The sequence below is a fragment of the Laccaria bicolor genome, genomic scaffold, assembly GCF_000143565.1.
Source record: "Laccaria bicolor S238N-H82 LACBIscaffold_3 genomic scaffold, whole genome shotgun sequence".
NCBI lineage: Eukaryota > Fungi > Basidiomycota > Agaricomycetes > Agaricales > Hydnangiaceae > Laccaria > Laccaria bicolor.
Genome location: NW_001889874.1, coordinates 1,256,006 through 1,280,014, shown reverse-complemented (window position 1 = coordinate 1,280,014; position 24,009 = coordinate 1,256,006). Strand labels below are relative to the sequence as shown.

At 49.1% G+C, this 24,009-nt stretch overlaps 12 protein-coding genes across 12 annotated transcripts; 3 read left to right on the top strand and 9 right to left on the bottom strand.

Annotated features, from left to right (window-relative positions):
- Positions 1 to 1,955: 1,955 nt before the first annotated feature.
- Positions 1,956 to 4,673, top strand: LACBIDRAFT_322637 (uncharacterized protein; the record flags this gene model as incomplete). Its single annotated transcript, XM_001876059.1, has 7 exons — positions 1,956 to 1,987; positions 2,029 to 2,131; positions 2,404 to 2,695; positions 2,762 to 2,866; positions 2,923 to 3,198; positions 3,251 to 3,948; positions 4,128 to 4,673. 7 exons carry the CDS (start codon positions 1,956 to 1,958, stop codon positions 4,671 to 4,673), a joined length of 2,052 nt encoding a protein of 683 aa, XP_001876094.1.
- An 861-nt stretch (positions 4,674 to 5,534) lies between these two features.
- On the bottom strand, positions 5,535 to 6,804 carry LACBIDRAFT_308709 (mitochondrial NAD transporter; the record flags this gene model as incomplete). Its single annotated transcript, XM_001875627.1, has 6 exons — positions 5,535 to 5,580; positions 5,650 to 5,947; positions 6,000 to 6,168; positions 6,225 to 6,529; positions 6,597 to 6,713; positions 6,762 to 6,804. The coding sequence occupies 6 exons, from the start codon at positions 6,802 to 6,804 to the stop codon at positions 5,535 to 5,537; spliced, it is 978 nt and encodes a 325-aa protein (XP_001875662.1).
- A 634-nt stretch (positions 6,805 to 7,438) lies between these two features.
- Positions 7,439 to 7,888, bottom strand: LACBIDRAFT_381654 (WD-40 repeat-containing protein; the record flags this gene model as incomplete). The annotated part of the gene is made up of 3 exons (XM_001875626.1): positions 7,439 to 7,611; positions 7,662 to 7,808; positions 7,858 to 7,888. 3 exons carry the CDS (start codon positions 7,886 to 7,888, stop codon positions 7,439 to 7,441), a joined length of 351 nt encoding a protein of 116 aa, XP_001875661.1.
- A 1,103-nt stretch (positions 7,889 to 8,991) lies between these two features.
- Positions 8,992 to 9,252, bottom strand: LACBIDRAFT_308707 (uncharacterized protein; the record flags this gene model as incomplete). The annotated part of the gene is made up of 1 exon (XM_001875625.1): positions 8,992 to 9,252. One exon carries the CDS (start codon positions 9,250 to 9,252, stop codon positions 8,992 to 8,994), a length of 261 nt encoding a protein of 86 aa, XP_001875660.1.
- LACBIDRAFT_322635 (uncharacterized protein) lies at positions 9,253 to 10,545 on the bottom strand (the record flags this gene model as incomplete). Its single annotated transcript, XM_001875624.1, has 6 exons — positions 9,253 to 9,305; positions 9,395 to 9,605; positions 9,657 to 9,969; positions 10,025 to 10,062; positions 10,110 to 10,388; positions 10,444 to 10,545. The coding sequence occupies 6 exons, from the start codon at positions 10,543 to 10,545 to the stop codon at positions 9,253 to 9,255; spliced, it is 996 nt and encodes a 331-aa protein (XP_001875659.1).
- A 371-nt stretch (positions 10,546 to 10,916) lies between these two features.
- LACBIDRAFT_308705 (uncharacterized protein) lies at positions 10,917 to 11,928 on the top strand (the record flags this gene model as incomplete). The annotated part of the gene is made up of 4 exons (XM_001876058.1): positions 10,917 to 11,143; positions 11,199 to 11,343; positions 11,399 to 11,678; positions 11,729 to 11,928. The coding sequence occupies 4 exons, from the start codon at positions 10,917 to 10,919 to the stop codon at positions 11,926 to 11,928; spliced, it is 852 nt and encodes a 283-aa protein (XP_001876093.1).
- Positions 11,929 to 12,336: 408 nt separating this feature from the next.
- LACBIDRAFT_308704 (uncharacterized protein) lies at positions 12,337 to 12,619 on the bottom strand (the record flags this gene model as incomplete). Its single annotated transcript, XM_001875623.1, has 2 exons — positions 12,337 to 12,550; positions 12,610 to 12,619. 2 exons carry the CDS (start codon positions 12,617 to 12,619, stop codon positions 12,399 to 12,401), a joined length of 162 nt encoding a protein of 53 aa, XP_001875658.1. The 3' UTR covers positions 12,337 to 12,398.
- Positions 12,620 to 12,896: 277 nt separating this feature from the next.
- On the bottom strand, positions 12,897 to 14,912 carry LACBIDRAFT_322633 (uncharacterized protein; the record flags this gene model as incomplete). The annotated part of the gene is made up of 5 exons (XM_001875622.1): positions 12,897 to 12,926; positions 13,013 to 13,065; positions 13,360 to 14,320; positions 14,357 to 14,578; positions 14,814 to 14,912. The coding sequence occupies 5 exons, from the start codon at positions 14,910 to 14,912 to the stop codon at positions 12,897 to 12,899; spliced, it is 1,365 nt and encodes a 454-aa protein (XP_001875657.1).
- Positions 14,913 to 15,782: 870 nt separating this feature from the next.
- Positions 15,783 to 16,829, top strand: LACBIDRAFT_308703 (uncharacterized protein; the record flags this gene model as incomplete). The annotated part of the gene is given in 2 exon segments (XM_001876057.1): positions 15,783 to 15,887; positions 15,904 to 16,829. 1 exon segment carries the CDS (start codon positions 15,990 to 15,992, stop codon positions 16,827 to 16,829), a length of 840 nt encoding a protein of 279 aa, XP_001876092.1. The 5' UTR covers positions 15,783 to 15,887; positions 15,904 to 15,989.
- A 206-nt stretch (positions 16,830 to 17,035) lies between these two features.
- LACBIDRAFT_245534 (uncharacterized protein) lies at positions 17,036 to 17,496 on the bottom strand (the record flags this gene model as incomplete). Its single annotated transcript, XM_001875621.1, has 2 exons — positions 17,036 to 17,218; positions 17,284 to 17,496. The coding sequence occupies 2 exons, from the start codon at positions 17,494 to 17,496 to the stop codon at positions 17,036 to 17,038; spliced, it is 396 nt and encodes a 131-aa protein (XP_001875656.1).
- A 385-nt stretch (positions 17,497 to 17,881) lies between these two features.
- On the bottom strand, positions 17,882 to 18,996 carry LACBIDRAFT_381650 (stress responsive A/B barrel domain protein). The gene is made up of 3 exons (XM_001875620.1): positions 18,560 to 18,996; positions 18,220 to 18,503; positions 17,882 to 18,159 (listed from the first exon to the last, which is right to left on the bottom strand). Exons 1-3 carry the CDS (start codon positions 18,609 to 18,611, stop codon positions 17,974 to 17,976), a joined length of 522 nt encoding a protein of 173 aa, XP_001875655.1. The 5' UTR covers positions 18,612 to 18,996; the 3' UTR covers positions 17,882 to 17,973.
- A 23-nt stretch (positions 18,997 to 19,019) lies between these two features.
- Positions 19,020 to 23,293, bottom strand: LACBIDRAFT_381649 (ricin-containing lipase tectonin-like protein; the record flags this gene model as incomplete). Its single annotated transcript, XM_001875619.1, has 16 exons — positions 19,020 to 19,180; positions 19,238 to 19,340; positions 19,391 to 19,715; positions 19,766 to 19,840; positions 19,900 to 19,939; positions 19,992 to 20,360; positions 20,415 to 20,865; positions 20,925 to 21,137; positions 21,189 to 21,713; positions 21,767 to 21,959; positions 22,025 to 22,192; positions 22,248 to 22,371; positions 22,426 to 22,594; positions 22,644 to 22,872; positions 22,929 to 23,033; positions 23,083 to 23,293. The coding sequence occupies 16 exons, from the start codon at positions 23,291 to 23,293 to the stop codon at positions 19,172 to 19,174; spliced, it is 3,309 nt and encodes a 1,102-aa protein (XP_001875654.1). The 3' UTR covers positions 19,020 to 19,171.
- Between the last annotated feature and the right edge of the window lie 716 nt (positions 23,294 to 24,009).

Below are 24,009 nucleotides of genomic sequence, written 5' to 3'. Positions count from 1 at the left end.
AGGCGGCATTTTTATTGGAGACCCATCATGATGCAGCTCTCAAAAGGCGTCGCTTGTAATTACACCTCCGTGCTGACACTGTGCTGAATCCCTCGGAGAGCTCAGACGTTGCGAAATAAGCAAACAGATAAAAAAAGGTGACCGTGTAGTTATAGTTGTCGAAGTACTATGACTTTATTCCAGCTTCAAATTTGGAGGATTCAGAACCGGGGTCCGTGAGGGTACTTGGTTCGTTCTCGCACCCAATTATTTCATTGAGTCGGCGGAGTTGAGGCTTCATGTTTTCTGGAATCGAATGAGTACCTTGTAATTTATCACCAAGGTAATGAACTGTAATGAATGGTATGTTTCAATGTGGGCACCAGGGTTTTTCTTTTTCCCGGAGCCGCCTGGAGCAAGCCTGGAGTCGCACACAACTCAATAATATGAAAGGGAGTTCCTGGAGATCATTGTCTCGTCTATAGCAACGGACAAGAGACAGGAGGGCGACAGGGCGTTTAATTCATTCACGAGCATTAGGAACACCGACGCAGACCGACTCTTCCCATAACATACAAAAGTACGTACCTCGTTCCTATCTATCTAATCTTATCTATCAGCCACAATGAAGGAAAATTACCGCCGTCTCCGGCTATGTACCAGTCAAGCTAGCTTTCCATGCACACAAGCCTCGAGTTCTTACGTCGATCTCGGTAGTCAAAAGTTAAGTCGCCTGCAGGTCAACTCGCACCGCAGAACCTTTGAAGCGGAAGTCGAACTGGTTGCTGGAGCCTAGGGAACTTGGAAGAGAGCCGGAGTGTGTTCAACAGACTCTAGATTTCATTAACCCCCAGCCGGGGCAAAGACAAGACCTCAGCTCGAAGCTTACGTTCCGGCGTGCGAGTTCCAGCGGACCCCCGAGAGTGTTCGAGGATACTCTAGTTCTCGTGTTCTGGAAAGATGAATGCAGGCGGAAGATCCTGGGTAAGGCGTCGAGACTTGGTCGACCTCTCTGAGTGAGCAGACATCAGTGGGTCCGAGGGGCATTCCAATTCTTCCGTTTATTATCCTCAGTGTTTGGGACGGTCACGGGTGTCCATGCCGTTCAGAATCATAGTCTGGCCGTGATCAAGGAGGCATTTGGCAGTCCAAAACATTGATGGTTAGAATCCCAAGCCGTCATAAATTCTCCGAAGAAAAAGATTGTCGAGGCAGTGGTTGGCTGTGATGATTATGATGACGATGACGCAGATGGTATTTCAGTAGGACATCGAATTGAGGGGCCTTCAAGGCGGTTTTTTGTTGGCTGATTTCGACGGATGATCAAATTCTAATGCACGTTAGAACGTACTAGGCCGTTATGATCGCCGGATGGACGAATGTAAATCTATGGAGATATGCCTGGGCTCGAATTATGAAGTGCAAATTATCCGTGTTCAGCACCCCAAAAATCCCCAGTGCAGTGCAGCAGTACGTGGAGAACATTGATGACTCGATGTACGGTTCGCATCGACGCCTTTTATAGATTCGAATCAATTATAAGGTTGGGCGACGTAACTTGACACGAGGATACCGCGCACAAAGGCGCACAAGCGCTCGCGTGTTTGCTAGCAGGAAGTAATAAACACGCGCATGGGGGACCTGTAGGGCGGGCGCCGGGAGAGCGTGGTACACGATCGATCAGAGAGAAATCTTCAGGCACCTTGAGATGAGAAGCGCGGAAACAAAATGACGTGAGTTAGAACAAGAAAAACACATTTGATGTGTTATCGAGTCTCACTTAACAACTGACAAAGAGAGAAGTAGCGCTCTAGAGCACGTCGAGGACAAAGAAGAGAATTCCCGGGCCGATTAATGCGAATCGGTGTAAGGAAAACGGGGATGGGCAAAGGGTAAAGAGACGGTGGATTTTGGCTCAACCCTGATAGAGTAGCATATGAAATCATCGACGCTGAACTGGTGGAGGTACGTCGACCATGAGGCTACCAAACGAGGGATGGTATGGCGGGTATGTGGCCGTTAAAACCGTATGATGACGCTTAAACGTAGAACTGGAGCGATTGGTGTTGAAGAGAGGTGGGCTTTGAGGTTGAAAATAGGCCAGCTACATGAGGCTGAGCGAAGGACGGTCAACGTTGACCGCAGAAAATGTGTGAGTAAGTTCGGGATTTGGCGGTGATCGGGGTCCTTGCCGGGTCGACCTAGTTCAACTATTTTTGCCAAGTCACTCGTTTGGCCTGAGTTTGGCTTGTTCATAATAGTTGCTTCCCACCTGTCTTGATTTCCTTCTTTCCTCCCCCTTCCTCATCGTGCGCACCCGACGAACAATCACCCGTGCTCATTGCCGTCAACGTTCTACACGGCGGTTCTGCACAGGCTACTCGTCGTCCTGCCGATTACTCCCCTGCTGGACATGCAATTTAGACGTCTGCATTTGCCGCAGATTTCTTTAATATCTACCAGCACCTTCGCCCACAGGCTCTCTTCCCCCCTTCTAGATCGCTCACTCCCCATACCTTAATATTCTTTGCCATGTCATCATCACGTCCTATCCAAAATTCACCCTGGCCAGACCCGACACCAGCCGCGTCGACGTCTTCTTCCTCTTCAAGACGGTCAACCAAACGGAGACGGATCCAGCATAAAGCTCTCGAAGCTCGTGCGAGCACTTCAAAGTCGGCGAGGAGACAAATAGTCGCAGATCAGAGTGAAGTCCGTGCGTCCTTTTTTCTTGTTTCCTGCTATCCAGCAATGTTCATGGGCGCTTGATTGCGGATTTCAGAAACAGCTCTCGTCAACTGCGAATTCTATTCGGGCAATAATGTCTTTTCCTGTTTTCCGACCGCACAGACGGTAATACCCCAGCACCAGTGGGCTTCCTTTGTTTGTGCGTTTCATGGCTTTCCTCCGCCTAGAACCCATCACCAAACTTTTTTTTCCCAGGGAATTCCCGCCGGCCTGATTTGACGCAGACGAATCTCGTTGATATTTTCCTCTTCCGTGGTGACTCGGGACAACAGATATTACACTTTCCTAATACAAGCAATCCCACCGATCAAGCAGGCTTGTTAACTGCACAGGTCAACGACTCATGGTGGGGCACGGATGGTAAGAACTGGAATGGGAGCAACATTAGTTATCCTTTCTACTGGGTTATCATCCGGAGCGACAAAACGCTCGATGGCAACCAAGTCGCCCAGCCCACATTCACCGCCGTCCGTGAGTACCTCCGTTGTCCTCGAAACTTCATGGATACTGACGTAATACCCAGAAACCACATATGCAGACTCGGTAATTGCATCGTCATCAGCCTCAGTAGCTTCAGCGTCATCCGCATCATCCGCCTCGGCCGCTTCTGCTTCCGCATCCTCCTACAGCGCCTCAGTAAAGTCCCAAGGCACATCCCCCACCTCTGCGGTTCAACATACCTTGAACGCCTCCTCCTCCTTTCCGCACTGGGCCATCGCAGTCATCGTCGTCCTGGGGTTCCTCGCCATCGTTGCCTCATGCGTGCTAGTGTTCCTCATCCTTCGCCGGATACGTCGCCGGAGGGAGAAGGAGGAAAGCGAGGCGAATCGGAATTCTATGGGATCCGCGTCACCCATGATGGCTAACGCTGCGAACACCTCGCCGCTACTAGGCGGGACTGCTGCACTCCTGCCCCCACCTACGCGGCCCGGCAGCGGCGGCGGCGGTGGCGGGACACTATCAAGGCATGACAGCCAACAACAACTTGCTCCAAGCATGACGCATGATGCGGAATCAACGACATCGCGGCCGGGCAGTGCAGGTGACAGCGGCCCGTTCAGCGGGGCTGATGCGGCCATCATGGCTGATGCATTCAGAAAGATGTTGAGGAAGCCGGACTTTGCAGCCGCTGGGCCTGTGGAAGAGGGTGAGGGCCCCGAGGGGCAGGATGAGCAGATTATTAATCGGGAGTTGGCGGAGGAGGGGAGGGATATTCGGAGTGTGAGCTCAAGTAGGGGTGTCAAGGTGGAAACGCTGGGTGATAGTGATACGGCGAGATAGGCAATAGGTTTGGGTTGTTATTTTGCTCCCCCACTCCCCCTCCTTTTTTCCTCTCTCCTCCTCCCTCGATTCATTGCATTCCCCATTCCCATCTTGGTTTTCTCCTCCTTTCACTGTAGCAAAATTTCCACTCCACCGTTGGCTATCCCACGGACCCTTTGGCACCCTCTTCTTCTCCAACCCCACCCATCAACAACCCATCATTATCATTCATCATTGTTCTGACCTCATTGTGTTCTACTCTATTCACTTGCATTTCCACCCCCCTTCTCTATCACCCGAGGGACCGACCACTTATTAGCTCTTATACCTCCCGCCTCATGTGCATTTATTCTCATTACTTTATTTCCACCCTTATCCACCCCCTCTTGCCAACAGGCGCTTTCTCGTTCCCTTTACCCGCCTCCCACTCGTCACTTCGTCCCCACTGCAGCAGCAAGGTTACCCCCCCTCTGGTCGAATACCCTCAACAACACCTGCCTGGACTGGCCCGCTCGCGCTTACTCGTACAAACCCCAGCTATTCACTCAATCCAACTCGAGCCTCTCGACTTTTTTTACTTGATGCTCGTCCCACACTCGTTTTTCTTGGCTCTTCACACACCACTTGCCCCTTGTTCACTTTCAAACCCTTTCTTTTTCGCATTGCACTACTCTTTGTTCTAAACTTTGACCTTATTCTTATTTTCTTGGCATGGGATGACTCCCACTTTCTGGAAATTCTTTCTTTACGACCGCCCCCTTGAACATTCCCTGGGGCCCCTTCCTTCTTCTTATGCACCCCCCTTCTTTTTTTTTTTTTTTTTTTGGAAAAATGCAATCCACACGCTGTAGCCTACCTTAGATTGATCCGCGCGTTACGAGTGGTATTCTAGACAGACATATAGTTACTGGACCTTTTTTCACCCTTCCTCATACCCACTCCCCACACCCTTCCGCATGACGCGCGCTTGCTGTCTGCGTTCTCTTTTTTTTATCCTCGACAGCAGTGTGCTAGCAATACATCAATGATAACGAAAGGATGAGATGACGATGATCATGATGCGATTCAGTGGTGTGCTTATCAGAGTTCTTTTCTGTTTTTGGAACCAGACGCGCGCGTTTTATCCGTGCGTTCCTTGGACCTTGAGCTTGAGAGACCGAAGCTCGGTTTGGGATTTACTTTTAGGTCGCGACGTGACTCAGAAGGAGATGATGGACCAGAGGGTTGGGATTAGATAACATCTTGACAGATGATGTTGAGTGGGAACGTTGGAAGATATCATATGTTCTACAACATCGGCGTTATTCGACTATAGACACATTGGGTTACGATAAAGTTGTATATATATAAAACAATACACACGATTACTGAGAGAGATTGAGAAGACGAGAGGAACAGAGGGCGAGAATAAGTGGTCAAGCAGGGGTAATGTACAGATATCGAGGTTTGACTTGGATCTATAAGGGCTTTCCCTCTATGTCATTCGAGGATACATAGTTTACGCGCGGGGTAATAGGGTCGCAGAAATGTATTGAAAGTATATATCATCGAGGAGTCCGCGCGTTGAGCTGTCTCATGAGCAGTTCGTACCTGAATGTCAAGTCAAAAGTCATGTCAATACCTAATAACCTGTGAAGTAAAATGAAGGAAATGACGCACGTTAGCATGGTCACCGCGCTATTAGGCACTGTGCGTAGGAGATTGATCGACAACCCCTTATACAACCCCGTCCAGCCTTCTTTCCGAATGAGTTTGGCGGTGGTATATATGATACCTCCGCGTACGTGTCGCTTGATCATGCCGTCTGAGGATATGTCGTCTGCGAGGGGCCGCCGTTGGGTTTGCAGCCGCGTGCGGACGACTTCGTGGGGGTAGGTCGCGATGGATGCTGTCATCTTGGATATGGCGGAGCACATGAGGATGGTTTGGCTGGTGAGTGGTGCTTCTGAATCGGCCTCTACAGGAAAGGGGTGAGTGAGGGCGGGGAGAAGAGAAAGCGAGATATTTACGGGCATAAAGTTTCAAATGCTCGTATAGAGGGAATTGCACTGCGACATGCATGATTCCTAATAAACTTGGGACGAGACCGCGATAAAAAGCACGGAGTCCCTCTGTTCGGTATATTGTGATTGCTGCGTCTAAGGTATGTCGATATCTGATGTCTCCGGGCAGCTGAGTCTGAGAGGGAGGGCAGGATCAGATGCTAGCCCTGATGGAGGAAGGGCAGTGCGCACCATGAATCGCGTTTTGATAACCCACAATGGATTCGTACATATTGTACTGGCCGCCCCAGCAGTCATCGCAGACAAGATGTGGAGTGACCAGGGGTGCTCGCGCATTACTGGCTGGTATCCCTTCACTTGTGCTGCGGGGTAGAGTCTCTCCCTAGTCCCCGGCGGCGGTTCCCCAAAAATATTCTTGATCCCATCGTAAACGGCAAAATATATAGCCCACGTAGGGAGGTAGCCGAGGATAGTGGGTCCCAGACCTCTGTACAAGCCCCGAAAACCTTGGTCTGTGAGGATCGTTCTAACCGTCCCTTCAAAAGAGACAAAAGAAAAATTGATCAGAAGATGAAAATGACTAGAGATGTGCATCCTACTCACCTCCAATCCCCTGATAACTCGGCTGTCCCGGAACTGCCCTCTGCGCCTGTAATTTCGTCTTGACTACGTCCAAAGGGCAGGTTGCGATGCTAGCTATTAGCCCACCCCCGGCGCCAGCTGCGAAAACGTAAGTCTAAAGGCCTCGAGGGTGTCGTCTGACCTCACCAATCATGCTGTTGGCTGTCCATTTCGCCTGGCTAGCTCCCATAACTCTGCCCCGCCACTGCGCGGGGTGATGAGGGTGGGCGTGCTTGCAATGATCGTTAGTGTCGTCGTTGGCCGTTAGATTTGGTATCCTAAAGACAAGAGGAGTGTGTATATTATTTTTATTTGTCCTCCCGGTTTCTGCCGGATTTCGCGGACCGACCCATTCATTTACGACGTTTGCCCTCGGAAGGTTCAGCGATTGCAAGCAAATGCAGCCTCATTTTAATCGCATCATATTCAAGTAAGTCACCGGCGAAGGAGGCTTCATAGCTTCAAATGTTACTTTCTAAACAATTTCAGACAGCCCAAAAAAACAAAACAAAAAAAAGCTTTTTGTGGTGCAGTGTGTGCCATTGCAAGGGCGCCGGCTGAGCACACGCTCGAATGGCTCCTATAAGTACTTGTCCCAAACATGGGTTCACTAAATCGCGCAGGGTTCAAGAAAAAATCTGACGAAGTACAACGCCAGAAGGTTTTTTGCCTACATCGGAGGTACAGTTTCATGCAGCGAACAGCCTCGCCGACTTGATTCACATTACACAATACAGCTGAAAAAATAGGGGAAGTGAGAAGGATCAAAACTGCAGCGCTGCAGCATGTAAGATGAACCGTTCGTCGAATCTATGAGTTCGAACTCAGGAAAGATCGGCGCTACCATACTTGTAGAGGCCATTAGCAAACATCATTGCCCAACTAAAAGGCTCGCGGAGTCTGATGTGCCCCTGCGTGTTTATGAGGGTCCGAGAATAAGATTTCGCAACGTCAGGCCTGAAATGAAGGGCAATCATGGCCGCCTCTAACTGATGCACTACAGTTCGCCTTGAGCAATAGTTACGACGCCATGCGAACAACACTCACCATCATTGGCAGGTACAAAAGCAGCGTTTATTTCCATCCATTGATCCCCGAGATAGTTCAACGGATCGTTACAAACTTTATCGTAATCGCTTTCGTGCGTGATGAGGTCTTGCGCAAAATCGTCCTCAATACCACAGGCGAGGAGCGCTGGAGATAATCAATAAAGGTAAAAGCCTGAGTCCAATTGCGTGCACACCTGCTATTGCGTCTTGTGCGTTTGAGACCATGCCCGGAGTTGCTTGAGGCCTGCCAGTTAGGAGAAGTTGGTGGTTGCATTAGAGAAAGTCTCGATCAAAATAACGGCAAACACTTACCGTGAATCGCGGTCACTTTCTGCTGTGGATTTCGGTTCATCAGTAAGTAATTCTCACTTGACAGTCCTTGTCTTCTGCTGCTGTGGGATTGCTTCTTCATTTGTTATATGCCAAGTTCCTTCGCACCGTGTTGATCTAGTTGTCGTTTGGATGTTGTACTTCTTGTACATATAGGTTTTGGAATAAACTGTGCTAGTTTTTTTGATTGTGATTGAGAGGTTTCTTTCTAGTCGTGGTCTTCTAGCTGTGGTGATTGTATTAAAGTCAGTTGTGGTGCCAAAAACTTTCGGGTACGGGGAATCGAACCCCGAGCTGCCGCGTCGCGAGTTTTGTCCAAATGTGAGAGGCGGCAATGTTAACCGACACCATACCCGACAAGAGTGACATTGTTGCCCTCGCTCCCACCTAGAAAGCAAGGATGGACCACCCTCCTTTTTTGACGCACGGGGACAGGCAATTGGGGCCCCGTCGGACCCTTTGAGGCCAGACAACTGCGTTGCGACTGTATATACTCCCCCGCCATCTCCTACAGGATCATGGACGGCGGGTCAGATGGCCCCTACAAATCACCCGCTGCTCCGAAAATATTGTAATTTTAGGGACAGACCGAAGATTACTATGTAGGCTGTACTATAGGTTGCAACCGTCGCGCGTCGCGCAATCGCCCCTCCTAAGTTTTCAATCATCCTACCTGACATTGATACCCTCAATTCTCATTTATTGTACAGCTAATGACTCCTCGCGTCGCACATCCAATGAATGCGATTGAATTTCGGGTTACAAGGTATTGGCCGCAGGAGACTGACCAACGAACGCCGTTCATCTTCCCCCCGAAGACTTTGGTGGTATATATTCAGGTACTTCAATCGTTCCAAGAAGGCGCCATTGGGTTTGATGCTGCTGTGGCCACGTAAATCGCAGCAAAGTCGGCTGCCCTAGCACCGGGACCATCCACGTTGCATGTGTGGGTGGCTTTGACAAAGACTAGTATGAGTCACCGCTAGTGTTGACTGGTTTCAAGCGCCACTGAACTTTGTAACGAGGGACATTGAAGAGGGTATTTTTAAGGCAGTGGGAAATGCGGGCAGCTGACGTTGTTTAGGAGCGGAGAACCAAGTGTCATCGAGATCAGGCTCATTATTTTTTATTTGTATAGTTGTTGTTGTCGAAAGCGATGGACAGCGTGAAAGCGATTCCAGTATGATGACAAGATAACAATAGATGGACGGGTAAACTCGCCAGCCCCGTGGGTATGTTTGAGAGGATATTCCGGTCATTCAAGGTCGTGAGCCACTCCGTGTCGTGTTGAAGGCTGTTACCAAGTCCGCAACTAAAAAAAGAGTAATTAATCTGTGTATCAAATCCAATAAAGGGCAGCACGCACGTCGTCGTTGAATAAATGTGTTATACTGCGTATACCCTGTTTTGCGACGGCGATCGTATCAAGGACGACACGTTCTCCAACCGATTCATCAGGTTTACGGAGTCTCCAACGAGCTGTTGAAGGACTTAGTCCAGCCTTGATTTTCCGCCATTTCTGAAGTGCCATCTCAGCACTGGGTCGCTTCCCTGGATCGTGATTCATCATAAATCCGATGAGATCGGCAAGAGATTCTAGACCAAGGTATTTCTAGCATTTGTGAGTTTGACAGACTAGCGACACGTTTGGGAGGGCAAATACCTGGTAAAGGTCTTTGAAGAACATATTACCAACCGTAAACACGTCGACTTTGAATGGATCGTATGGTTGAAGTTTCTTTAACTCTGGAACGTCCGTATCTCGACCACCCCAATCCAACACAAAGCGCGATTGGCCAGGAAGAAACCGATGGGACAGGCCGTAGTCGATGAAATAATACCGTACGGGGTGGTCTATACGCGCCAGCGGTGTTATGAAAGTCACCCCATCAGGCGCACAGATAGTGGCCTTAAAATGCCACCCCCGAGGGTAAATAGGACGAGCGTCCATCATGATGTTCGCGCCTGTGCAGTCCCTATTCACCACTAATATATTTCGATGGCGATAGCTCGTTGCGAAAGAGCACGTACCCATGTGCGATATTATGAGAATGCATGAATGCCAGACCCTGTTGATAGTTGACTCTCAGCAGAAAGATAGATCTAGGCCACTTACTTCGAGAATTTGGGTTACAAAGTCCACAACCTCACCAATAACCGTAAACTCCGGATCGTCAAAGGGTCGGAGTAGTGGCATCACCAGATATTCGAAGTCGGGTGCAGAAGGATCGCAGAAAACGTCAAGGATAGGTACTGAATGATTCGCTGGCTCTTGCAACAGGTCGGGCGACGAAAAGTATCTCGCAATATCCGCTTCTTTGGGTGTTCGATAAACGGCCTTGAGACAGACTGTAGTACCGTCCTTAATTCTTTTGGCGTCCATAACCTGGGGTAGCTAGATAGAGACAATGGTTAATAATCGACGACTAGGGTTCAAGACTTGAACGAACCAGGTGTTCCAGTGAATCTTCGTATATAATAGACTCCTCTTTCGCGTTGAGCCACGACGGGATCCACCCAGTACGATAACGTGGGCGCAGTTCAAAACCCATTTGAAGGAGAAATTGATATCGATCGTGCCATATCCTCTCCAATTTATTGAGGTCAGAAGGGTAATGAGATTCAGGGTGATTTGGCTCATAAGTTGAAATCGGGTCGGGAGGCGGGCGGGTAGTTAAAATTGTTTGCGTGCCACGCATAGAAAACGAGGTAGGATGGGAGTTATGTTCCGTTTGCATGGAACGACAAGAAATCAGTAGTGAATGTTTGGATGATGACGTAACGAACACAACCTGATGCCTGCCTCGTGCATCAGTGTACATGTGGGTGTCTATTTGGCCTTTACAGCTTTTAAACCTCATGCTCCCTCCATCCAAATGCCCATACTTCTTCTCCTTGCGACCCATCTGCGCCAGTAAAAAATATGGACGATAGCGCTTCGAACCATTTCAACTTCGTGGCTGGCGTCTTAGGTTTTGCCATAACTATCATCTCCGCCGCCGCCTGTTGCCGCACCTACCTTCCAGGAACGCAAATGAAGATTCTTGATGAACTCCTGAAAGAAACCAGAACGATATACGAGAAAGCGGACACCGACGGTCTTTTCCCGTCTGAAAACTTCAAAGAGGCCTCCTTGCGAATGCTTGCTCGGTATGTCAAGATATTGATTTAATTTCGCTTGATTTCTAACGGTAATCAATCCAAGGATGGAGGAATCCAGCCTCTCCCTCCGCGAAAGAACCTACAACGCAACAACCACTGTCCAAGAATTCATCGCTCTATTCAAAGGACTCTCTCAAAGAATAATGCACTTGTCCGTTCGCGTCAAGGATTTGCGGGCTTGCTTAATCGTAAGAATTTCCCAATCGGAAATTTTCTGCCAAAAAGTAACGACCTCACACACAGTCCACAAGCGAGAAAGAACGACGGCAGAGACGAGCTGGAGAAGATGGCCAGACGGTTCATGCGAATGACAGCTGTGCAAGCGACGCATCCATGTCTTGGTTAACATCAATCGATTCTTCTATCGACTTGGAGCCCAGCCCAAGCAGTCAACCAGCTTCCGATAGCTTAGACAGCCATCATGGCCAAGCCGTCTCCTGTTCCGCTGCCTTGAGCGAGTCCAATCAGTCAGTTGATCACTTGAGGGAGAGTATAGCGCAAATTGGGGAGGGCTGCCGTCAAGGCTGGTACCAGTCCCCGATAGAACATTAAATGAAGCTAATACTTTTAAAGGCGTTGACGCAGACGTTGTTGCCCCACGCAATAACCCTAGTCGGTCCTCTACCCTGAATACGCTAGTCGACAAACCTCCCCGGGGCTTGTTTTACAAAACGCTCGACCGCTTTCGCGGATGGATGTTCATTCGTCCTGCTAAAGATACCCAGGACGGAACTCCGCTCGACGATCAAGATGTCGCTAGGCTGCCCGTGTAGCATTTCGCAGACGCTTGATGCGTTCCTGGAATACGACGGCGTGGCACACAGACGAAGCGAGACATTTCTTACACTTCATATTTTCCCGTCACTTCCTTTCCGCGCACGACCGCAACATAGCGTCTGCCGTTCAAATTTTCTCTCCCGATAACGGAGACCTCGACGGAGTCGAGTATCAACTCCCGTCACTTCCCACCCATTTTTGGTGTACTTTTTTTGTTGTGTGTATGTACATTTTATTCAGCTTTGGGGCCCTTTTCACGACGATGGATATTTATTCTCGGCGGAGAAATCGGTCCACACTCTGGGACCGGTCGTCTTGGGCATAGGGCAGGGTGGTAACGACTTACCCACAACCGCGCCATAACAGCTTTATCGATCATGATCAAGCAGTGTTTATTTCAACTATTTTTCATCTCGCCGCTCATGTAAACTTGTAAATCATCGTGTCAATGTACAGTACCCGTGTATCAAACAGATCTTTTTGTTCTCTGCACTGCCCATGTGTTTATGGCCTTGTAATAGAAAGCGCATCCGGTCGCCTTCGCTGTTGATCGGGTCCTTGTAGGTCCTTGTTCAAGGGAGATCAAGAGTTTGCACCCAATATCATTGATACACGAGGCTGCGTAATTTCAGCAGAACATCGTGATATAAATCAGCGATGATCAAGTTATTTATTACTCGAAGGCATGGGGTGGTCTCCTCACCTCGGTCTACACGTGTCGGGCGTAGTTGGCTATGCTTTGGTGGGCTCAAGGAACTGCCAAGGCTGTCAGATGCCGGCAGTGCGCGAGGAATAATAGGGAATGTTACTGGCGTTTCAGTTATTTAAATTGACCATTTGGTTATCTGTTTGGCATGGTAAAGGATCGCGAGAAGCAAACGAGGCTGTCTTTCCACTTGCTTGTCTTTGTGGACGCGTTGTTGTAGGTTGTTATTTCTAATCCGCGTATGGAAAACGAGAATACTCAGTAGCTCAAATATTGTTCTATCGAGCTCTATACAGATGTCAAGGTTCGCTAAGACTCACAGATTATTGGCGAAGGGAAAAAGTTGAAACTTCATAAGGGGACTTTTGACGGACCAACGAGGGAAGCAACTCGTGGTAGACGAGGGATGGATGAGTCATGCGACATGCTATAACTCAGACTCTAATATTGGTAGTTACCCAGCTAATCGCCATTTTTTACGGACACTTATAATTCCAGGTCCTCACGAATTCGAATTCGAATGGGACCCATCCTTGGAGCGAAAGGTCTCCATCGGAATGCCAGTTTAAAAGATAGGTGCAATAATGCTAACGGAGATCCTGGCGATGCAATACGTCGCCTTTTACCCTCAATCTGCTAACAAGATGACTTGTATGATCACCATTGCAACCACAGGCACAATATTGCGTCGGGGTCAACTCTGCAGATACCTCCCACATACCTCGTCTGTGCACATTATTGCACCACAAGTTGATCTCTGTACCAGAAGATGGCGCATCGAAGGTAAATATTTTCAAGGTTGTCGATCGCTTCAAGACAAGTGATGGATCGTGTAACCCTCTAGTCACTATAACAGTGTGGAGGGAGGGGTAAGACTTGACGTCGCGCAGCATTTTCTTGCCGATGGACACGTTTGATTCAGCACGGTCAAGCGCGTAAGATAGGTGGGTTAACTTCGGTAAAGGTGTATTCTCCGGCACATAGTGCCTCACAAGACGGAGGTGTGTTAGTTGCTGAAAGAATGCGGGCCCTCCTGGGGCCCCAAGGAGGTCCTTCCACGCCACTTCATTAGTGTATAGCATGGTCAGCTGTCTGCATTTGCGATGGCGGACTACGCCCCTGAGAGCAATAGCTTCGCGGATGATGAATGAGAAGCTGGCGAGGGATTGAACGTTGATGCAGGCTTTCAAAATTCGCAGAGCCTCTTCAACAAGGTGAATTCGCATAGGAGCCAGCCAGAGGTTGCGTACCAGAGGTGATAACTGAGGGTTCTTTCGTAAGAAGAGATCAAAGGATGGAATTTGACGTTCGTCTGTCAGCTGTATCAGGATTCGGGGTAGACATGTGTAAAACGCAAGCTTTTGGACACGACGAGAGACTTGGGTGAGGGATAGATACGTCCCCGGCCAATCCACACAGTGTTTCAAGATGAGGGATGTGATTTCCGGAGGGAGACGGAGCAAAGGAAATGAAATCGTATTGGGTATGAGACGTTGGGCTTCGAGATGCCGAGCTTTCCGCAGTTCTTTCGCGCGAGTAAGGTGACGAATCTTCGGGAGTGGAGCGGAAGGTCTCACGGGTGGTTCACCACATTTCGAGATGAAAAATATGTAGCCGATGGACATGAGGATAACTGACCACACCAAGACAACATCGAAGTCCGATTCAACGCTGTCCATAGTCTGGGATGATCAAGTTATGATCTGTAAATCCAGTACGCGCGATGATGATGATGGGACAGCACTCGTCTCGCCGTTGGAGCTCAAAAAAAGCTTGATCAATGCTCCAGAACATGAGGCCGACAGTAAGGAAGAGAGCTCGAATATGGTTGGGTTAGGGTTGTGATAACCTCCACAGGGAACTTTGAAATCTTTACCAGTGCCATCGAGCTGGCAGATTCCCAACCTCCCATAACCAACGGTGTCGAGCAAAAAGCCGCCCTATGATGGATACGAACCTCCATAACTCGCCCGATTTCCTCCAAAATGTATACCTGACGCAGAATAACTGCGACAATACCTTGGACGACGCGCAGCTGGAAACACGGTGTCCACTCGACAACGAACGACACGATTGCAAGCCAATCTCCACGTGTTTTTCTGCTAATCAGTTCGACAGGCTACCCCTAGAGCTTCTCATTGAGGTCCTGCTGCAGGTGGACATTCCCTCGCTGACTCGCTTTCGCGGCCTCAGCCGCCGCTCAATGGAGCTTGTCAACTCTGTCCGCCAATACACCACAGTCATTGAGCATTGCCCCAACATCATACGCGCCATTGTAAGCATCCAGGCGGACGCGTTTGATTGTGGTACACTATACAGAACACTTTGTACAAGCCGATGTTTCACGTGCGATCACTTCGGCGACCATCTCTATCTCATAGACTGTCGTCGGGTCTGCTATTTCTGCTTCACTGAGCGGCCGGAATACTTCCCCCTCACAAGTCGCGAAGCATACAGGCTCTTCACCCTCAATGCAAAGCTACAGAGGAATGATAAAACCTCCCGAAAACTCTTCAAGTTGGCGAACCCACCAAGCATTCTCAGCCTGCCTGGGCGGTACTGTTTTGCTTTGACTTGGAGGGGAGGGATTTTGCAGTCAAGGCGACTTCGACTCTACGATCGCCGGGCTGTGGTCCAGAGTCTGACAGGCAGTGGTCTTCCACAGTCAGACAAAACTACCAGGGAACCTAAGCGATCCATGGCCATCATCTCCGGCTCGCCAGTTCTGCTAAATGGTGGCCGGCAGGTCGACCGTAGGTTCTTCTGCCTCGGTTGCAGGGATGATACAGAGGGGGGAATCATGCGTTTCAGAATCAAATACACGACAGCGGACTTGTCAGGGCACATTGTGAAGTATGGACGAGTAGTGGAGGGCATGCCGAAGAACCACGGCAGGTACATGCACGCTACCAAGGACTAGATCATGCCGTAGTCAGGCTATCGTTCGAGGAACATTGACACCACATAATTCAGCTTTGTACAACTACTGTTCCATCAACTTTCCTGGTAGTGCAGTTTGAACTGCAGCCGACACAATCATTCGAACCATTCAAAGATCCGTGACTTGATCACAACGTGGAGCTCAACCTACACACAACTGACCTAATCCAATGTCAGGCCTGCTTGGGCCTACCCGGCGACCTGTCTGGAGCCAAGATTGTGCCTTGTCAAGTCCCAGCGAGTTTTTTGACTCACAGGCCTAAACAGCTCTCGAATTATCGCAACAGCAAAGTCTGCGCCGTCTCTAGGAGTCGAGCTACCACAAAGCCATAATTTGCGTCCAGAGCACTCTCTCGGCCAGCCAGTAGCCTCGCTCTCCTGTCATCTACAGTCTTAAAGCCCCTCTACACCATGAACGTCGCTAAATCGAAAAATACCAACGTCCAGCTCCTAGCGTGTCTCACCGAGCTGCAGGACGCGATCGACCCCGATGACAACCATTACCGCCTCCTCGTCGACGGGAAATACGTCAAATACGTGAATACAGCACCGGGAGCGCTTGGCGGGGATGAGATCGATCGGTACTTCGGGCCCATCTTGCTCGGCGAGCTCCTTCCACCTTTTCCACCCGGAAATTGGAACGAAGGCTACGTGGCCAAGGATCCCGAAACACGAGAAGTGGCCTTCATCAAGGTAGAGACAGTGCCTCTTGCGGGGGTGGAAAATCTCTGGCATCCAGTGAAGCTGAACGAGCTGGATTTCACACAAGAACTTCACCTGAGGCAACGCGTTCGCGCTTCAACACACCCCGAGATTAACGACAGGAAGCCCGTTCTCATCAAAATTGCGGTTTGGCCTTGGGAGCTCCCTTACATGGAGGCTGAGACGACTGCTTATGAACTCATCTGTGGCAGTGGTATTGGCCCCAAGTTTCTTGGCCATGTTACTGAGGGGAAAGACGGGCGCGTGGTTGGATTCGTTGCTGAGTGGGTACAAGATGCGAGGGCCGCAGGCCCAGGAGATTTCGAGGGCTGCAGGAAGGCCTTGGGGCAATTGCATGAGCTCGAGATCAAGCTTGGCGATATCAACAAACACAACTTTCTTGTGCGGGAAGGGCACGACGTTGTTTTGATAGACTTTGAGTGCGCGAAGAAATGTTCACTGCAGGAACTCGAAGACGAGATGAATGGTCTCAAGGGAAGCCTGGAGGACCCAAGTTTCCGGGGCGGGGTAGAAGTCGTTTGTGAGTGAGAGATACCAGCATATGAACGGTGGAATGAATCGCTAAACGGGTTTTTCTTGAATGTTGGAAACTTGCAACGGCGAGTGACATTCAGCGGACAACCGCTGCATGGTAGACAACACTATACGTAGTGTAGTTAGAATTACAATGGAACCTTCTTCGTTTCTATTCTGTTTCTGTTCACGACCATCTTCCTCGTAGCATTGTCTAAGTATTACTTCTCTCCAGGACCCTTATTAGCCCACACGCCATTCCTAAAGTCAGTCACCACAACTTTCTCAAGCAGAGATCCAACAAGTTCCTTGAATGCAGCATGAGCTGGATCCGCAAATTTCGGGTCCAGTCCAACATAGTAATCGCGATGGATCGGAGAAGCGAAGGTTACTATATAAGTGTGCTGTCGGCCAAATTACTCGGCTTGAATAATTGTACCTGTGTCACTGGGATACAATAGCCACTCACTTCATATCCATCGGCGGGAGGTTCCAGGGAGTCATTGCTGCCAGCAATGATGCTTTGAATGTATGGCGTTCCTGGATAGTCGAAGCCTGGAGTATCAGATAGGGCAAGACAGTTTTGCTGTAGAGCAAGAAAGGCTTTGGCAATGTCCTCTTTCTGAGCAATGGATGTGTCGCTTTTGTATTGGAAGATAACGACGTGTGTAACTGGCGCCATGATGGGCAAGAATGAGCGTGGCTGGTCACACTGAGTCCAGACTGCCCACAGCGTCCCGGTGTCACTGTTATGATGTCATTCGCGTTGGGGCGTTCAGCAGAGTACCTGTAGGCATGACCGCCAGCAGATCTAGGAGCAAGTGTGGATCGAATTTTGAGGAGCAGATGACTGTTCGGGCAAAATTTCACAATAAACCTTGCAAGATGAGTTTGGTGTTCCTTTTCGACTAAGATTCGTGCGTCAATTGCTCATGGAGGAAAGGATTGAAAGTTGAAAGCCGAAGAGGATGGGGAGGGAGCCGAAGAAGCTCAAGTTGAGTGAAGTGGTGGCGGGAGGTTGGCAACGTTGATCACTTGATTTTACTCCTGTCTACACTGACCCCACATCAACTCAAGGGAATAAATGGATAGAGATGGTACACGTCGTGAGTATTACATTACATACATGAACATTTCTTGAATCCCTGACGATCTTTCTTCACTCCGACTCTCCAGGACCCTTATCGTCCCACAGCCCATTTGTAAAGTCGGTCACCACAACTTTCTCAACCAACGGTCCTACTAATTCCTTGAATGCAGCATGAGCTGGATCGGCAAAGTTGGGGTCCAGTCCCACGTAGTAGTCGCGATGGTCTGGTGACGCAAAATTCACGACATAGGTGTGCTATAGACCAGGCTCAACTTTCGCAAGACTTCCATTGTGTTATTGTGGCTAAGTACTCACCTCGTACCCCTTGGCCGGAGGTTCCAAGGAGTCGTTACTGCCAGCAATGATGCTCTGGATGTACGGCTTCCCTGGAGAATCGAAACTCGGCTTATCGTACGGGGCAAGGCAATTTTGACCCAGGGCGAGGAAGGCTTTGGAAACGGTTTGTTTCTGGGCTATAGATGTGTTTCTCTTGTATTGAAAGATGACGACGTGTGTTATGGGTGTCGTGGTGTGCAGGAGTGAGCGTGGTCTGTAGTACAGGCCGCCCATCATTCGATATGTAAGTATGCCGCCCGTCACTGGAATGCATCATTAGAGTAAGTCATGGAATGGGTCAATGAAACCGAGCCCGTACATGCGAGCATGACCGCCAGCAGCAGAGGGGTTATGGAGCGTATGGTCTTCATCGCTGGGAACCGTGAGTGATGGCGTTATGTAGGGGTTTGGAAATAAGCGCTCAACCCTTCCAAAAGCTGCGTAATCTGGTACTTGGACTTTGAAGTTTGCTTGGACTGCATGGGAACTCGTGCGAATGGTGGTCGAGCTTGATGATTCCGTCTGTTGCAAATCATTTACAACATCTTGTGTGGAATCAGTTCCACGAAAAGCGACGACGAGGGTCTTGTTGTAACTGTTCCAGGCAACGAAGGCTTGAGTATGTGTCGCTGCATCGTTGATAATGACCTTGGACGATGTATGAGACGTTTGTCAAATATGTAACTTGTCACTTCGACATCAGTCGAGTGGACGATGTTCCAAGTCATTGGAGAGCGGTAGAAAATGACATCATCAATGCAAAACCGCCCATCATTCGATATGTGCGAACTCATGCGAATGCTGTGTGAATTGCGCACTCGTATACGTAGAAAAAGTGACTAAAAATGTTACACAAGGAAGGACCAACAGAAATGAAAGCCGTCGACATCACATTCCCGAATTGTTCCATTCTTACATACATGTCAGACCCTCACGGTATCTGCCAGAAAAACGTGATTGTCAGCCTGGAAATACCGAAATGAGAGTAAGGACGTACAGGCAAGAGATTGTCAGCATAAGCCGCATTAAAATCAGGACCAAGATAAACACTCGTGCCCTTATTATAGCGAACTGCACCATCAATTTTGATTTTAATAGCCCTACAAAACGTTCAGCACAAAGAAACAGAACGACGGCAGAAGTTACGAACGTAACAAGCCAATTGTCCCTGATGCCGAAGTTCAAGAAGGCTGCTGCGTTTTGGGTGAAAGATGTAGAGTTGTCTATGCAAAGGACGAAGCCATTGACGTCGCGCACGTCAAGGAGATATGCTTTGTCGAGATTGAAGGTGTCTGTCTTGTCATTCTCAAAGGTGAGCAAGGACACGCCGCTGGAGGGGACGCCCGCATCAGTGAGAGGGTCAACGAGAACGTTCTCTAACTTGAAAGTCTTTGAAGAGCCCGTAAGTGGCAGAGTAACCGAGTATCCTGTTTTGTTGACTGCACCGAAGACGATGGAAACGGCTCGATCCGTTCCTGCGGCGTGACGTGAGTAGCCTGAACACCACTAGTACTGAGAAACTCACCAGCTTTGTCAAACCAGCCGAATGCATTGCTGCCAGTTGTTATTTGCACCTCTATGCTTTTGATGGCAGTGAAAGCTATATTATACAGGCGGATTGTAAGTCATCTTGTAGTAACGATACTTCGGATGACAGACCATTGAATGGGGATGACAGCAAAGTGTTGTACGTCGCCATCTTCGAATGAAGTGATGAGTGCTGAACATAGTGAGTGCCCATGGTCGCTCACCTGATGAGAATAAAGAGTGTCCACTAACAAAGGGTAGTTGGGGTCGTGCAGGATGTACTGCGCACCCAACCTCCTCCACGCATAGAGGGGCACAGATAAGTAAGGGACTATATCCCTCTCGTTGATCACAGCAACACCGGTCACGCTGCTAGCTAACCCGTTGGTGAAGAAGTCGTAGAACGCATCATTGGCCGAGTAAGGGGCGCCAAAGTTTATCATCTTGAGCACGTTGGAGTCGGTGAACGAATATTTCGCTTTGAGAAGGACGGCAAGGTCAGCAGCGCCGTAAGCTGCCAATGCCCCACCAAGCGAATGGCCGGTGACATAGATTTTCTTGATTTGTGAAATGGTCACAGAATCCACGACATTCTGCATGTCATTTCTAAATCTTTGAGGTTATCCAGCATCTCGACACACACTCACCTGTACAGCGGTCCATACCTGACTCCTAACTGCGCCATAAGCGGTAGCAAAACCCTGTGGTACCAAACCTTGTAGTGGGCCAGCACCTAGCAGAGTCAAGCTTGATGATTCTGTCTGTTGCAAATCATTTACAACATCTTGTGTGGAGTCAGTTCCACGAAAAGCGACGACGAGAGTCTTGTTATAACTGTTCCAGGCGACGAAGGCTTGAGTGTGCGTCGCTGCATCGTTGATAATGACCTTGACGATGTATGAGACGTTCGTCAAATAAGTTGTCACGTCGACATCAGTCGAGTAGACTATGTTTGCCATGCCTCCACAGAGAATAAACTCGTCAATTGTAGCGTTGAAGTTAACGTTAACCGCCGAATCTAGTGGTCGAATGTCGGAGCCAGCGGAGAGGGTGTGGAATCGGGTCGTAAGACTGGGCGTAGATGTGACTGGGCGATACCTAACCCGAAAACGGCAGATGAGATTCGAGAGATACAACGTGATAACAAATGTAATGACCTGAAGATACCTTCAATGTAGGATGTGCCAATAACCAGGTTTGAAGACGCGACAGCAAGGCTTTTGACATGACCAGGGAGTGCTTGCCAAGTGTTGAGATTTGTGCCATTGTAACGCACAATTCCCTGCTGAGTCGTAACACCAAAGACCGATCCATCTACCCCAACTTGCACTGATCGCAAATTGGATGCCCCTCCGTCAACCCAGCCGCTACTATATCACCCTAGTTTTAGCATAGAAAAAGTCTGCAAATCATGTACGTACATGGTACTTGATGACGAAGTCCTTCGCCAAACCTTGCCAGCGTTATCAACAGCCCAAACAGAGTTGGAGGTACCTGCCGAGACCGAGACCAGATTCGCTGGCGAGGTCGAAGTAACGTCAACCCAGGCGAGTGATGCCGAGGTGCCATCAAGAGTAAGAACCTTCCCCGTTTTGGAGATGGCCCATAAGTTGTTATCGACGCCGCAAGATATGTATGAAGCACCACCAGAAACGCTTGGAATTGCAGTCCAAATGGCGCTGGTGTTGTAGTCCGCCAGTCTGTAGATCGTGCCATCGTCAAGCAGAGCATAGAGCATGCTGGGAAGACCAAGGGAAACGTTTGTAACCTTCGCATTCATAGCAGTAACGACAGGAGCTAGTTCCTTCCAGATTTGATTAACACCAGAATAAACAATGCGTTTATCGGAGGTTAGTCCAACAAGGAAGCCATTTGGTGCCACCGTGAGGTCGATGAAGGATGCGTTACGGAGATCTGGCCCACGGAACCATTGCCACTCACGCGTACTGAAGAGAACATCATAAGCCCGGATTGTCCACATCCAAGGAACGCAACCCACCCTCCAAAAGACCAATCTGTAGATTGACTACCTACGCGAACGCGGTTGATAACTTGCGCAGAGGTAGTAAAATAGAAGGGCCCATCGACCTGAAGGTTGACGATCTGATTCGAGGTCGAGGTGTCAACTCCCCAGCGAGTTCCACCAAATTGATTGAAGGCGGATTGAGTCTGGACGAGTTGGACGTTGTAAACTGTGGGGGAACGATGAGACTACATGTCGAAGTGGTTCAAGATGGAACTTTGAGGTCAGACGTACCATCCTTCTCAATGGGATACCAATTGTTGTTTTGAGGTGTGACACTCAATGTCTGGCCATCCAAATCGTTAATGAGCAAGCCTCGAGAATGATACCACAACTGAGATGATAATAGATTGTTGTAGTCGGGCGAGGGCGCACTGCTAACCCTGTCCAGAACAGATCCGCCTTTGTAACAAACAATCAGGACTACACGACGGGTTAAGCCAATTAAAAGCCTCACTACTGGAGAAGATCGGCTGAGCAAACCCAGGAGGAATTAAACACCATTCTCGTAGTTCTGGTCCGTCGAAAAACGTCGGCTGCCAAAGTGGAGCATCGTTCGAGAGAAGAAGGCTTGCTCCAACCTAATTACAAGTACGAGCTGACAATGTTGATGAACTAATGCATAGTGGACTTACGATATAACCATACCCCCAAGCATCTTTGGAGCCAGCTGGTGGTGGTGGGGTTGTGAGTTGGGGGCGATCGGCTCTCAAAACTTTGGTGGGGTACTTTGAATTTTGGATGCGTCCGGTGCTGCTGATTCGAATCCACATCTGCTCTGGTGGGACTGAAGTAGCCCCAGACCTGACAGCGAGCATCAGCATAAGAAACTCGGAACTAAGAACACGCTAACTGGTAGGCAACAAGAGTTATGGTCGCGCCATCCGTTGAGAGGCACTGGTTCGTTGAAGGGTTAACAATTTGCAAGAGCTCTGTCCAGACCCAAAGCTGAGTGCCGACAGTGGAGCCCAAGCGAGGCTTCTTGATCTGAAGCGAGGGAGACTTCCCTGCGCTATTCGGGGTAACGTCGATGACGAGTCCCGAAATAAATGTGTAAAGCCAGACCGGCGAGCGGTCAGCGACTAACATACACAGTAAGATCGCTTTTAGTCAAGATCGGTCATCAAGACAAGCTCACTAGTTTTTGTCGGAAGGATCGGGAGCTGCCAGGATTTATTGTTGACCGTATAGACTATACCGAGCGTAGGATCTCTTGAGATGACAAAATTGAAGGTGGGCCCCCCTGAAATGAATCGTGAAATTCGTTATCGACTTTAGGGGTAAATAACAACCTTCGTAACCCAATTCAAAATTGTGGAAACCATCATATACTACAACTGCCCAAGTCGTGCCAGTACGCCTAACGCGGTTTCCAACTTCTTGGATGATGATGCTGTGGTATCCAGCGACTTGAATAAAACGATCCGCAGAGCCAACGTTGCCGTTCGGCGTCAATGTAACAGAGAGATTGGTATTATTCTGGAACGAGATACCCCAAACCATGTTGTAGGAGAGTTGGATGGTGCTGGATAAGGCTTCCTGAGTCCTTTATAACTTCAGAGTCCTGTCCAGAAAGAGTCCCAGACGGATTTGGAAAGATTTGGAATGGGCTGAGCGGCGAGCGCTGCTTGGCGTTGCTTCGATCCATCAACAATATACAGGTACCAGGAACCAAAAGGGAAATCGGAGGAGTGCCTTCTATCCATTCCTTCCTCAGAAAGAGCTGCGAACAAGAGATAACACCCCAAACATCAGGACACATGCTCAACCTGAACGTGAATGGAGATCTGCGCACGAAAAACAAATTGCCACTTTTTCAACGGCGTCCCCAACATGTTTCGTTGCTCTTCAGCATAGAAAACTCTCGATCCAAAAATAGATACAGATTGAGCGCTGAGCGTCGGCGCGGGTCAGATGTTGCAGATATGACAATTGTAATGAACCCGCTGAGAGAGGTTGGTTATTGCAATCTTCCATAGAACGAGGAGGTCGTCGCGTACCTTTGAGATGAAATCTTGCTTAACTGGGTAAAATCAACCCGATGGACCCAAGACAATAGGAGGATGTATTTAGATACATCGCGAGGAACGGTCAACATGGGAGGGTTCCGCCATGGATAGCCTATTTTAAGCGCTCTTGAGCGCGAGACATGAGGTCTGATTTCCAGAGAGAAGGTTGAATTTGGTTTATCTTGTAGGGAGGTCAAGGAAGATCTGGAC

Bases quoted from the DNA above. Each gene is read 5' to 3' on its own strand.
- LACBIDRAFT_381650 (XM_001875620.1), bottom strand. From the start codon at position 18,611: ATGAAGACCATACGCTCCATAACCCCTCTGCTGCTGGCGGTCATGCTC. The intron at 18,504-18,559 runs GTACGGGCTCGG...GATGCATTCCAG, and splicing joins GCTGGCGGTCATGCTCGCAT to TGACGGGCGGCATACTTACA. The intron at 18,160-18,219 runs GTGAGTACTTAG...CCTGGTCTATAG, and splicing joins CTCCGGCCAAGGGGTACGAG to CACACCTATGTCGTGAATTT.